The sequence below is a fragment of the Zonotrichia leucophrys genome, chromosome 3, assembly GCF_028769735.1.
Source record: "Zonotrichia leucophrys gambelii isolate GWCS_2022_RI chromosome 3, RI_Zleu_2.0, whole genome shotgun sequence".
Taxonomy (NCBI): Eukaryota; Metazoa; Chordata; class Aves; order Passeriformes; family Passerellidae; genus Zonotrichia; species Zonotrichia leucophrys.
This window is the reverse complement of record NC_088172.1, coordinates 51,245,431-51,260,268: the sequence shown is the minus strand read 5'-3', so window position 1 is coordinate 51,260,268 and position 14,838 is coordinate 51,245,431. Positions and strand designations below refer to the sequence as shown.

Sequence of the window (14,838 nt, the reverse complement as noted above, 5' to 3'; positions counted from 1 at the left end):
TATGAGTTCTCCTTTCTGCATGCATGAATTTGCTTCCAGAAGAAAAATTCAAAATATTCTTTTCAGTTTTCTGTGAAAAATTCTTTTTTTAAGAAGAGATAGAAAATAATTTTCAAATTAAAAACTTAGTCAAAGGTACTTAGTAAAGAGATTTAATGTTAGGATATTTTTGTTCAGCATCAAAAGATCCACTTATCATTAAAATTGATAGGTATTGGTACTGCTTGCAAATACAGTTTTGTCACCTATGATTTGATCCTTTCTTTATAAGGAGGAAATTCATGAACATCAATGAAATTGTTCCTGCTGAAAAGAAAATTGGAGCTTATGGGTACTTTGCTAAATAGAAATCTGGTTTCTATTTCTATCAGAAAGCAGAACTTCTGTCCTGTAGTTTGAAATTGTACAACATTTCTTTTTTTGGGAATATGGCAGACTGAATGGACAAAGCGGACTGCAAAAAAAAATGTAATGGAAAGAGACATATCAAAATAAGAAATTGAGCCACAAACTGAAAGAGGAGGTATTTTGGAACTTACATGTGAGGTGAAATATGCACAGGGAGTGAACCCTCTAGGGATATATTTGAGCATCAATGGACTCTCACAGTGTGACCTACATTCTTATAGTGCCTTTTTTCTCCCAAAACACATAATCTTACTACTGAAAACATACCTATTTTAACTCCATAAATACATAAGAAAATTACTTATATAATACAGGAAGGAAAAGTTGTTAAAATTATCCCCAGGTTAAAACAGTGAAGGAAATAAAATTAGTTTTTTCATCCTCCCAGAATTGTACAAAATTACATCTTCGGCTTAAGCAAATTTTTCTTTCATCCAGGCTGCTTCACACTTGGAAGAATACAATGAGATGCTGGAGTTCATACTGAAATGGATTGAGAAAGCAAATATCCTAGTGCATGGTAGTATAACATGGAATTCTTCCTCTCAGCTTCGTGATCAGTTTAAAGCCTACCAGGTGATTATGTGAGCTATGACATTTAAAACTCAAAGTATATATGAAATTATTTTCAAAGCAATGGAGTTCTACTTCCTCCTAAAAGGCTAGATTTCTTTGGCTGTTCTCCCAAGCCTTAAAAATGATTCATTGGTTTTGGACAATTGTTTTGAAAACTGAAATAAAGATATGTTGTAGAATAAAAGCATGTGATTCAAAGTTGATCTCCATGTTATTCAAGTAGTTTGGTATCATAGAGGCTTTTGGCTGAATAGTGTGTCTGCACACTGTGATTCTGTCACACCAAGCACATTATTGCAGCTCGTACTGTGAAGCTTAGTTAATCAAAGACAATTTTCAGTTTGGGCTTTTCTTTCTCCATTATGCTAAACTGGAATAGCCTTTGTTCTCTTCTAATGATTTTTATACCAAATATTCTCAAACTGATATCTAATGGAAGAGTTTCTTCCAGTCTCTTCCTGAACATTTCAGATCAGATTAATTTGCTGTCCCTGTAATTGTGCAATTTGTTCTGTGTGTGTCTGTGTGTGGAATGTGTGTGTGAGATCAGTGGAATGTTTTGATGAGGTTCAAGCTTGCCTGGTGTTACATGACTGTGTGAAAGAAATCAAGGCATCATAATAATGTATCACTTATACCAGTGTTATATATACATTACTTAATTGTCAGCTGCATTCTTGTACATAAGTAAGTGCAGGGTAGTATGTCACGCTTTGTATTCTGAATCGGAGCTTCCAGGCAATGTATCATGAGGAAAGCTGGAGATAGAATTTCTGCTATGACTTTTTCCCTGCTTCAAAATCTGATGATACAGGCTTAACCAATGCCATCCCACACAATGCAGTGATTTTTTTAGGCAGCATTAACAACTCCTGCCCTGCTATAGCACTGCACCCAAGTGCTTTCTGCTACTTTCTGTTAGGTATATGAGGCTTCCAGGACAAATCTTCTCAATAGATTGCATATTATATTTTTACACACAAGTGTGTGTAGCAAAACAATAAAATTAATGTGTTGGTAAGTACAGCTGCTGAAGCTTCATTACTTAATCTTTTGTTTCCCAGTCTCTATAAGCTGAAGCACTTCAGCAGATCTTCAGAACAAAGTGCATTGCCTAAGCCTAACAGGAAATCAGTGGAACTTAATCATAGGCTCATGAATGTGTACAGATTAAAGAGTTTGCAGAACAATATACTTAAAAGATATGTGTCACTGAGTCTCAAACCTGACATTCAATTTGTCTGTATCTCCATCTAGAGCATTCTTGATGAGTCTGGAGAGATTCATGGTGATCTTGAGGCCATGAGCGAGAGGATTGATTACCTGGCAAGTGTCTACTGTACTGAAGGGATGTCACAGCAAGTGCTGGAACTGGGGCGGCGGACGGAGGAACTGCAGCAAGTTATCAAAGTGCAGCTACCAAACCTCCAAGATGCTGCCAAGGTAAGTGAAAGCAGGTTTTCTAATGCTAGCTGGCATCTAGGGTGATGTGTGCATCATACTACTGTACTGAGATTATTAGCAGTGAAGATAATCTGTGGTCTGTACAAGGCATGACTTTGTTGCCTAAAGCCAAGTGTCTTGCACTGTTTGAGATGCTGCCTTCAGGTGCTGATTCAGATGGGCACAAGATTTCTGCAGTGCCTTTTCTGGCTGAATATATCTGGAGTAATGTGTCTCAATAGCACTGAGCACCTATGTTTAGATACTTGAGAAATGTATTTGTTGACACTTAGGTTCTGCTATTTCCTTCATTCTTCTCTTAAATGATCTCTAAATTTATTAATTTATATGAGTACTGGACCAAATCAGAATTCCATAGTGTAGGGCCTTCAAAGGAGTGCAATGAAAAGAATGAATATGCTTTTTCAGCTTTATAAAGTATATGCTGCGTTTGAGATTGCAGTACTTCAAAAAATAACTCTGCCTTTGCAATCCCTTTTTCTAGACTGTCACATGACTGGTATTTTTATCTAATATATTAGACATTTAAAATTAACTGTCAAAACTATGAATTGCTTTTTGCACTGTATGCAAAGTGGATGTACCTGCAAAATCCAGACAGATATAGTGATTTCTATTTTTCCTCTTACTTATCCCTGAATCAAATGTGTTATAGGATATGAAGAAATTTGAAATTGAGCTGAGAGCCCTACAGGCTGCTTTGGAGCAAGCCCAAGCCACACTGACATCTCCAGAGCTTGGGCATTTGAGCTTGAAAGAGCAACTTTCTCACAGACAGGTAAAAGACCAGGACCTCAAAGTTAACATTTGAGTAATGTGATCTTGCATAAAGGATTATGAGTGTCGATGAGACTGTTTTTTGTGTTTCTTAGGTGTGTCACTGTTTCAGAGTGTAGTCCCAAATTACTGCCAAGGAAATATAGGATAGAGTGAGAAGAATGATTCCCTCAGAGAGAATGGTTGAAGTATAATTCTTTATGAGCCCCTTCTTAGACTGATGCAGTTCTGAGGAGTGTGCATCCAACCCATTTAATCCATATTTGTTATAAAGCTCAATTTTTATCTAGTGTTTATGGTCAAGAGTTTCTTAAAGTATTTCAGAAGGAAGTCAATATTGTTATCATTATTTTACAGATAGAGATGCAATGATATAGTTTGTTGCCAGCTTCTCCAATAGTAATCTGGAGCACTAGGAGACAATTCAGGTTTCCTTAAGCCCAGTTACATTTTTGTATGCTCAGTTGAATTAACCTCCATAAGATATTGTGGCTTTCTTTATTGCATTTGATCTGCTATGGAGATTTGTCAGTTTGAGCGTTTTGGTCTTAGTCTCTTAACAGGAGAAATAGGGCAAGTTACAGCTTTCTGAGTTTCTCAAGATGTGTTTCTTTCTGCAAACTACTATGGAGATTTAACTGTCTCAGTCTGCCAGTGAAAACTGGATGTCAGCAGGTTCAATGCAGGATTAAAATCTACAGAAAAACATATGGAAGGACAGTAAATTTGCACAGCTTTTCCTTTTCATTAAAATACGCAGTCTTTATTCTGGGCACTTGCAAACAGATTTCAGAATGTAGCCTTGAAGAGTGTAAGTGAAACACATCACCCGCCATAAGAAGAAGGGAACATGGAGGTTACACTGGGTTTTGTGCATGTTCTTTGTCCTGGCTCTAGCAGATCTCACAATACAACTTTCTTTTGCACAGAAAGGGAATTTAGCCCCTGCCCGCCTGTTTTACCAGACCAGGGAGGGGAAAGGGCCTGGCTGGCACACAGCCCCCAGGGTGCCTCTGGGTGCTGATTGAACAATAAAGATGCCCTTTGCCAGCAGTACAGGGTCTGACAGAGTGGGACCCCACCTGTGCTGCCTGAGGAATAGCTCATTATACCAAAACTCTCGTTAGCTTATCCACCATATGTCAGGAAACTGCAAAAATAAAAAGCAAACCACAATCCTCTCATCAGTATGCACTTCAGACCCACTTAGCTATCATTCTGATGTGATATAGGGGAAGGGAGATAACCAAATTCTCTATCCCTGTTTGCCTCATTGTCCAGCTGATTTATATCTATTGAATCTAAAATCTTTTTCTAATGTGCTAAGGCCCTTATTATCAACTTTGCCTTTTCCATTTTTTTTCTCTTTCTTTTTTTTTTCTTTTTCTTTTTTTTTTCTATATCTGTGCATACATTAAACTACTCAGTATAGATAAAAATAACGGTGATCAAATCTATTTTCCAACCATTGCACTTAGGCCCTTCTCATGCATATGAACAGACAGCTTGAATGGACATCTTGTATGGAATAGGCACTATTCACAAAGGCATACAGCTTGTGAATATTCAAAGAAAAATGTTTCTGTGTAGCTCTGTTCCTTTCTATTTGATTGCCTTTTGAATTTTAAGCAACATTTTCAGCCATGGCTTGTAATGTCTAAGGAAAGCTTTGAATACAATGGGATTCATGTGCAGTTTTGAAAATGTGCTTCTATGTCACAGCAAGGAGTTCCACTCAGATTTTAACACTGAGATACAAGTATATATAAACTACTCTTCTGCTGCTTCAATTTGTGGAGTTGGTAAATCTATTTTCTCAAATCTGTTAGTAGAAATACTTTTTTTACTTGGACACTTAGATACAACTATGCTTTTTAAATTTATTATTCTTATATCTAGTATATGGGCTTTTTGCTTATATAATCATTATTCTCATTTCACAATGAGCAACTCCAGAGAAAGTGTTTCTAAGTGTATGCAATTTAAAAAATGGATAATATTTTTTTTCTATTGTTGCTTGAATGTACCATCATTTTTCTTTGGCTGCATGAAATGCTCTGGGAGTTCTGAAAAAAATGGTTTATTGTGGCACTGACTTTGTTTGTAGCATCTGCTGTCTGAGATGGAGTCCCTGAAGCCGAAGGTCCAGGCAGTGCAGGAGTGCCAGAGTGCCCTGAGGATCCCAGAGGAGGTGGTCACCAGCCTGCCCCTGTGCCACAGCGCGCTGCGGCTGCAGGAGGAGGCCAGCCGCCTGCAGCACACGGCCATCCAGCAGTGCAACATCATGCAGGCAAGTGCAGCCCCATCCCACCAGCCCTCAGAGGAGCTTGAACAGCAGCATACAAATTGTGATGAAAGCTAGAATTTCATATCTCTGTGCACTCCTCTGTTCTGTAGCACCGTTAGGAGTTTCCCCACTAGTCTGTTATTCCTGACTTTAATAGTCACAACCATGTTAATTGTTGATTTATTCATCAGACTCTCCCCTAAGTTCTCTCCCTGATATTGCTATGATTTTTGTAATGCTGTTAGGATTAACTAGACAAACAGCTAATATACAATTGAATGCAGGTTAATTTTATATATAATCAATTAATAAAATTTATATAATGTATAACATCAGCTGCTTCTGAAGATTACTTAAAAACTATTGAGTTAATTAACTGTGGTATAAAAAGAATTATTTTTATTCTCTTTGTTTATAGTTGATATATTTTTTCTGATTTTGGAGTTATTCGATGTCTTTGTTTATAGTTTTTATATTTTTTCTGATTTTGAAGTCATTCATAGTCTATTAAATTTGTATTTTCAAGTTTTGCTAAGTACAAGTAAATTAGATTTTGTTTGACTGTTTGGATTTATAATTAAAAATGTAAAAGGTATTTCCAATGAAGTGAATAAGCTTTTTTCCTCTGCTGTTTAATGATAGGAATATACATAGTATATTCCATAGGCTAGGGTGCAACTACAAAGTTTCAAGTTGGATAACAGAAGAGACTTGATGATTTAGGATAATTAATGATGCTTACATGCAAGAAAGGCTACACTGAAAATTTAAAAAATGGGTTAGACAAACTGCTTGTGCATCTATGATAGAAAGAACCGATAATACATTGGTAGGATAACTATCTGAGTCAATCTTCATAATCCTTTCCTAGTTGTATTTTCTGTAATATCTAAGTTTTACTTAGAGTCACAAATGAACACATGAAGTGAAAAAGCAGATGAAAATGCTTTATAACAAAACCGTGAGACTAAGCAAGGCCATCTTCTTGTGGCTGTGTTTGGTTCAGGTACTTGTTGGAATCAGAAGTTACAGCACCCTACATCAGAAATCTAAAATATCAATTGTTATGTGCACTGTGGGTTTGGGAAATATTTAATTAAATGAAACCATTCAAATCATTGTAATTCACAATATTTATGAATAGATATTTTCCTGACTATACTCCTGCTTTGCTTATCAAGATGTGAGTGCCAGATACTTCATGAGGGAGATCTATCATGCTTAGACTAAGTGAAAATTAATTTTCATGTAGACACTCAATCTTTTTTTCCCTCTCTAGGAAGCAGTGGTTCAGTATGAGCAATATGAGCAGGAAATGAAACATTTGCAGCAGATGATCGAGAGTGCCCATCGCGAGATCCAGGACAAGCCAATAGCAACCAGCAACATCCAGGAACTCCAGGTCCAGATTTCACGGAATGAGGTATGGGACTCAAAAGTCATCAAAACATTGGGCTCAATGGCAGCTCACTGACACAGACAACTTTTCATAAGCAATAGTCATAAGATAGCTGAGTTGCTTTTCAGATTTTTCTAAAGGCTAGTGGAGCAGATAGGCTTAGTCCCAGAGAGGGAGCTCCTGCTATTGGTAGAGTGTGGACAATTCATTTGTTTATTCAGTTAGATACATCCTAACCTCAGACAACATTATGCTAAACAAAAGCATTGCATAATCAAGAGGCAGTTGACATTAAGACTTGACTGAGGAGTGTCCCAGAAGTCAAAGTTCAGCAGCTGGTCAGTTAATCTCAACTAATTTGGTGATTCATATGTATGTATGTATATTCTAAAGAACACGTATATACGCATGTATCTCCTAAAGTACTTGCTCATTTTCATCCCAGTCACATTCTTTAAAGAATACCAAGCGACTTGAATCAAAGGAAACACACAATAGATTTGGATGAAGACTGCACCATTCACTCCAAAGGTTTCTTTAAAATCTTTGTAGGGAAGATTTTTGTGCCCTGGAGTTGCAGGTCCTGCCCACAAACTCATGGTTTGACAGGAGTTGAATAAATCACAATAGTCTCTGTGCAGCCTTCTTGCTGTGCTGGCTTGAGAGCTCCTCCTGAGCGCCTTTCACCTCCGCCTGTCTGTTGTGAAATTCCTAGGATAGAAAATGCACCGAGCTCTGTGTGTCACTTCTGGCACCAGATGGCACCATTTCTTTATCTTTGAATTAAAGCCATCCTTCCTGGTGTGTAGTATAGCCTAATGTTACATGTGTTGCTCATTTTCTACACAGTTGTTACAAGAGTTATTTTGTATAAATTCAAGAGCAATTTGTATGTACAAGCACGTTAGGTTTTATTAGTATTGAATTGATAATGCTATTATTATCTAGTCAAATATTCTGGAAGAGCAAATGCAGGAGAGTGACCAGTGATTCAGGGTAATATTGCTGGAGGAAGGAATAATGCTGCAGGTAGGAAGGAATTAAAAATGGGGCAGCTTGAAGTTTCATGTACATTTGAGCAAGTTTAGTAGCTAGGAGTGGTCCTGAACATCTGCAGCAAGACAGCAGCATTATGATACTGCACATTTTGGGATCAGCCAGAACATTATAAGCATATTTTTTGCATATTTTTGGCTCACGTTTTCTATGCTAAATACCTGTGGAAAAGCATAACATGAAGTGAGTGGAAAAGCATAACATGAAGTGAATGTTCTGAATCATATCTTATTAGACTACTTCAAAAGTCAAGTCTATTGAGATGTTTGTAAAAAGATATCAGTCACCACATCCCCTGTTAAAGGCTGTATGTAAAAGAACTTAAGTGGACATTTGTATTAGCTATATTTAGAATTAAAATAAGAGGAAGGAAGAAAGTAGAAGGAAATTACATCTTGATTTTTGGGAAGTTTGTGTTAGTATGCATGTATGTAAGTAGATACCATGTCTACTGACCTGTGTTTCTTTAGAATTTCAGAGAAGAATGTGGGCAAGTATGTCCATACTCAAGAATTATTTTAATGGAAAATACACTACCTCATGGGACATTGCTTTTATCAGATGCTTTATTATTTTTAATTTTCTTTTTCAGTCATATTTTTGCTTACTCTTCCTTGTTTTCAGTTGAAAGAAACATTTTAGATATTCAGTGCATTGGACACTAATACCACAAGTATCATTGCACTTGGTAATGTGAGGGAATACAGTATACTGAATGACAGTAATTTTCTGCTGAGGCTCAGAAATGTCATTCATTGAGCATTTGTGAATGACTGGAATTTGCCAAAGAGCAGATAACTATTCAAGCTGCTAGCCATTAAATTTGGGGCTTAATTTGATTGAAGCTTGGTTTTTGACTATTCTGCTTGGTGTTTTATAATCAAGACTTTTCTTAGTCTCCAAGGAAAGCTCTGGAGCACCAAAGAGAGGCCCTTTTGTTGCTAACATGACAGATAGTGACAAGGTGCCATTGAAACTCAAGTAGTGAAGTGTCATCCTCAGTCTTTGAGCTGTTTTAATTCCTAACTTGGTACTTCTTGCAATGAGTGTAGAACACTCATTTGTAATCAATTGTAATTTTGAAGAATTTTCTCACTGAAAATGTCATACAACCAAAAAAAGTCTTCTAATTTATCAGCCTGAAGCAGTAGTCTTATTTACTTTTGAAAAGATATTGCAATAATATATTATTCTGTCTACTATATCTTGCAACTCCTATTGCTATTTTTCCTTGAAAACTTGTGGGTTTTGAAGAAGTAAAAGCAGACATAAAATTAAGCAGAAATATATACTTGAAAAAATAATCATCAATTTAGCAAGCAAGCTTATAAAGATGTTTTCACTTCTTAGATCAAAACTCTAACTTGTTACTGAGCATCTAGGAAGACAGGAATGATAGCTTCAGCAGAAATATGAAACACTTCTATCATTTTTTTTTTGAAGTTATTAATTGAAAGCTTTGAAAGTGGGTACTGAATGGAGCAACAGTATATGGTAGGAGAGAAGACAAGACACTTATGAATAGTCATAAGGCTGTTCATTTTCATCTTTCTTGTCTAAAAATCTTAAGCTTGTGATGGTGTTTGGCCATAGATAGACCATTTCCTAAGCATAAAACCCCCAATAGTTTAAAATATAGTCTACTTCATGCTAGTTTCCTATTTCAATGTCTCTTTTTAAAGAAAGGTTAGTCCTGTGCAGCTCAATTTTTAGCTCGGTAGACTTAGACAAAACCAAAACATGATTAAAATACAGCTTATCCAAACAGTGACAAAAAGTGATACAGTCTGCATTTAATCTTATTATGTGACTGATTGTTCCTATCACTTTTGAGCCCGTTAGACCTTGTGAGTTATTGTTTGGACAATTCATTCTTTCTGGTGAGAGCTGAATGGGGCATTTTTTGCAGTTGTGGCCACTACATGACCTCATTTCCCTGGCACGCACTGTGCGGGGGAGCTTCATCTTCCTCAGATAAATGGAAGTAGATGGGGGGCGGGGGGAAATAGGACAGGAAGAGCGAGAGACGCTCCCTTTGCTGCAGCGTGCAGCTCACAGAGGTGGGCTCAGGTTCAGGCAGGATGCGAACGTGAGCCGTCTGTCCGTCTGTCTGTCCGTCCGTCCGTCCGTCCGTCCCTGCGGCGCGGCGCGCACGGAGCCCCGGGCGGCCCCGCTGCGCTCGGCGGTGTCGCAGCGCGGCCGGACGCGCCGGGCCGAGTCCCTGGGCTGGCGACATCCTGCTCGTCAGCAGAGCGGCAGCGCTGCCATGGCATTGGCTGCGCTGGGAGGAGACAGCTTCGCTCCGCCGCGGAAGCTGAAATGCTGCCGGTCCTGTGGCCCTTCCCGGCTGCATCAGCACTAGGGGGAAAAAAATGTTTTCTCAGGAGCTGGCTCAGAAGATCAAAGGATACCAGGAGCAAATTGCTTCTTTGAATTCCAAGTGCAAGATGCTGACAATGAAAGCAAAACATGCCACCATGCTGCTGACAGTGACAGAAGTGGAGGGGCTGTCCGAGGGAATGGACGAGCTGGATTCGGACCTGCTGCCAGCACACGCCACTCATCCCTCGGTGGTTATGGTAAGCAATGCCTTGGTCACTGTACTCATTATCTGAGCTGCTTTCTCTTGCAGCCTTACAACACCCCTGTGCAGCAAATTGCCACAGCTCACATCTACCTTTTGAAATGGCTGCAAACCAAACAAGTTGCAGCTTCCCTTTTCTGTATTTTACTTTATGCAGGTTCTCAAGACTTGTTGATAAAGGCTGAAATTATTTAACAGACAAATACACGAAATTTGTGAGCAATAATATGCAAATATTGTGCTTTTTATTTTGTAGCTGTCAGCATGCAAGTACAAATGCTAAGAAATTGATGAGTTGCAGGAATAAAATAAAACCAGAATAAATACGATTTCATTAGTTGTTGCAGTGTATAGGCTTTTCACACATTAAAATGTTGATGTGATAATTGACAGTGTGCTGCTGTATTCTCAGATGAGTGTACTGGAAATTAAAGCTGTCTAAGTACTGCCAGAGGCCCAATGTTTGACTTTGCTTTTGTTTGTATCTAACTGGATCTCATTACAAACATTCTGCTGATGCTACTGGGATTTTTGTCTGAATGTCAGACTTCAGGATTTATCCCTCTATAGCACCATTGGGGAAGGAAGGGGGTTACATTTGAATACTGGGTTGTGTGTATTTTATATTTCAAGTCTGTTGTTCCAACTGGACCTGGATACTGAGACAAATAGTCCAGTATTCTGTAGCTCTCCATAGTATTTCTGTATGCAGCAGAGATTGTCTTAGAAGATGTTTAGGCAAAGCTGAATTTGTTATTATTGGGTTGATTGCTCTACATTGTCTTTTAAAATCCATTAGGGTACGGGAGAGCATTCTCATACTGAAGTGGGACAAGTAAATGAGACTATTCATTTAACAGATTTCTAAACTGGTAAATGTAGGAGCATGAAGCATGACTAATTAATGTCGGGGTAATTCTGGCCATGTGTTGTTTTGATCTCAGTCTAAGTCAAGCCTCAGCTGAGGTAACTGATTTTCTTCCTGTGCTCTGGGGTTGCTTTTCCTGTGGCAGATGACTGCTGGTCGCTGTCACACGCTGCTCTCCCCTGTCACTGAGGAGTCTGGGGAGGAGGGAACCAACAGTGAGATTTCTTCTCCACCTGCCTGTCGCTCTCCCTCACCTGTGGCTAATACAGATGCTTCTGTTAACCAGGTACCTCTCTCTTGGCATTCATTCAGCTTTTATCTCAGACATACATGATTCCATTCCACAGGTGGTTTATTTAATCCTCTGAAATAATGTTTAGCTATAGCTCCCAGGAACTGAGGCTTAACCTCTTACCAAACTGAACCCTCAGGTTCTGGTTCAAAATGGATACAGATATTGAAATTGTATAAAGCCCGTGTTACAGCTATTCATTATTTTTAAAAGTAAATTTTAAGTGACAATTACAATGTCACCAGTATTTTCTACTTATAATTTGTATTTTCTCAGTAGTACTCAATGGAATCTTGCATCCTGAGAAAAAAAGCCTTTTTGTACTCCCCATAATGAAATATTGCATTATGTCCATATCCATCTATCTTACTGTATGATTGCCATTTTGGCTCTGAAATCACAGCCTGGTATCTTCTACTTAATATCATTTCAGTTATTAACTTTCATGTGGGTTTTTTTCATGTATTTTTCATTTCCATGGCAGTCTATTTTAAGCACCAGGGAGGCAGATCAGTGAAATAACAGATATTAGATTTTGAATCAAAACTCTTGCACTTCTTGTAGGAGCAAGTGTACGTCAGTATTGATTAAAATGTAAACATTAAGCCAACACATTGAGCATCACACACATAAAGTCACACATAAAATGTTATGCTTTAGAAGTTTAGAAGTGAGCCTTAGAAGCCATCACCACCTCACTGAATTTATCATGTTCTGGATTTTGTAACTGATTGGTTGGTTTTGCATTTGTAACTGCTTCCAAAATTGACCACTGCAGATTTGAAGGTTAGAATGTATTGTGTTGCACTGCTGAGTAGAATTAGGCAAGTTTGAGCAAGATGCTCATTGATTCCTTCTGCTAATTTCAGAAATGCATTCTATATGGTGCTATAGAAGTTGCTAAATACAATACATAAGAAAAAATATTAATGTAAGATAGTAAGAGTGGTTAAAAAATCATCAATGGCATACTAAAAAGTGTTGTATAATGCATAAGAAGGATTTTTCTAGTTTTCTATCATTTTAGATAATCAGAAAGTTCCCTGTGAAGTTTACTTACAGTAGAAAGGCATTTATATATTTCAACATAGAAGTCTTATGACACCATTAATTAATGAAGGAGTTAAAGGACCAAAAGCAGCTTGCTTCCTAATCAGCAAAGCTTATCTCAGTTCTTTACTTTTCTCTGAAAATGTAAAACAAGTCAAACAGCTCCAGTCACTCAGACAAAGTCACTCAGACAAAGGAAAACACAGTGAATATGCTGTTGCACCATGAACTGACACCAAAATACAAGTTTTAGAATAAGTGATTTACTAGGGCAAAATTGAAAAATATTATATCTTTCGTTTAGCAGAAGATTTTTGAGAAAGGTACAGTTGATGCTGTTATAATAATCTTAAAAACTTAGAGCTGAAGTTTTCTTCAGTGTGGTTAATGTTGAAATGAGCTGCATGTATTAAACAACCAGCGGAAGAATGTTCCAAAATGCAGTGGTTTAATTACAAAATTCTTAGGTTCACAGTCACATGAGATTAAGACTAAAAAAGCTATGAAACTGCCAGTGCTGGTCATTATGAATGCCCAGGGAGACCTCAGGAGAGAAGGGTGATTAAAAAACAATATCCTAGATATTAGTGAACTAGGAGCTCAAATGTAAGTTATTAACATTTTGTATTTTTAAAGCAAATCAGCAAAATAAATTTAGAAATATTTTGTTTTAAAAAGTGCCCAAAGTTAAGAACTAATTTCTCACAGGAAAATCATCTGCAAACTACCAGAAAAAAAATGTGAGCATGAACTCCAGAAAGTGAAGAATAACATGAGTTTAGACTTCAAAAAACAAATGTCAAACTCTTCTGAAGAGGCAATTGGGGAAGGAAAGGTTATGTTTTAAGACTGCTTTTTAATTCATCCTGAATAACTCTTTATAGTGTTTCATCAGTTTCCTAGCATCTCTTAATGGTGAAACATAGCTAATCTGAATTTAGACATCTACACACTTTATTTACATTTCTAACAAGTAATGAAAATATAAAACAAGTGCCAACTGCTTATTAATGAAAATGATGCGGGTATTGAAATAGATTTAAACAAGACCAGAAATAAAAGAAAGTGACAATTCCAGCACTAATATAAGTTAAAAATTGTTTTTTTCTGAAACTCCTCCAAAAACAGCAGGGTGGGGTGAACTATAAAGGCGTTAATGTTGGAAACACTGAAGAATTTCATAATATATTAAATATTATGTTAACAGTCTTGAAATACAGATAATTTTGATGTTTAGCAAAATCAGACCCTTCATCTGTGCTGCAGTACTGAATGAGAATCCTTTGAGGCTAAATCTTCTTGCACTTACCCAAAGATGTAATTGATTAAAATTTTAAAACACTTTTTAAAACTTGGTTTCCTGATACATAGTGCAGATCAGTTGAACTGGAAAAGCTAAAGTGTTGGCACGATGCCCTGTAGGCAACAGCTGATCCTGTGATTTTAGTCTTATCCACTGGGTCACTGTTAAATGCTTTTCTATCTCCTTGTACACAGCCTACTTAAGGATTCTTTCTCTCTCCCTTATGAATACTCATCTAGGTTGTACCAGCCCTTGTTACATATCTTAGGAAATCTAAACACACCGTTTTGCCACTGCATCTAACAACAAAACCTGACTACTGTTCATTGGCTACTTTTCATAAGAACAGCCATGGGATATTAGGACCTTTATAGGGACCCTTTATAGAATCTTTTACTTGCATGAACATCTGGATTCCTGCTGTCCTGGTGTGAAAGCTCTGCCAAAGAGAAGATGCCATGTTGTATACTCCAGAAAGCAGTTGGAAAGATGGGGAAAGGGATTGCTTTTCCCTCTCTGTGTAAACAAGTCCTTTATTCTGAAAACCATATTAAGAGGTTACAGAAGCATTGGTCTTGAAAGGAGACTGGCAAAGGGCTGGAGAGTAGCTGCAGACAAGGCAAAATGAGAAGTTGCCTCCACTGGTGCAATTTTTCACCACTACTTGGAAAGATCACTTGTGGTCAGAGTGAAAAATTCTGAAATTGCAGTCCTGTGTGCCGTGCTAAGCTGTTACCTATTCCATGCTGGCTCCTGGACATTATAACAATTTCA

The 14,838-nt window shown here is 37.6% G+C and overlaps 1 protein-coding gene across 18 annotated transcripts in view; it reads left to right on the top strand.

Moving 5' to 3' along the window:
- Positions 1-14,838, top strand: part of SYNE1 (spectrin repeat containing nuclear envelope protein 1) — a 295,365-nt gene that overhangs the window by 189,580 nt on the left and 90,947 nt on the right. For 17 of the 18 annotated variants that reach the window (XM_064708165.1, XM_064708183.1, XM_064708172.1 and 14 more), the window contains 7 exons: positions 847-984; positions 2,242-2,427; positions 3,104-3,226; positions 5,333-5,515; positions 6,792-6,935; positions 10,352-10,546; positions 11,565-11,705. In XM_064708165.1, the coding sequence (XP_064564235.1) occupies positions 847-984; positions 2,242-2,427; positions 3,104-3,226; positions 5,333-5,515; positions 6,792-6,935; positions 10,352-10,546; positions 11,565-11,705 (1,110 nt within the window). The remainder of the gene's footprint in view (positions 1-846; positions 985-2,241; positions 2,428-3,103; positions 3,227-5,332; positions 5,516-6,791; positions 6,936-10,351; positions 10,547-11,564; positions 11,706-14,838) is intronic. The other variant, XM_064708175.1, reaches the window with a different exon arrangement.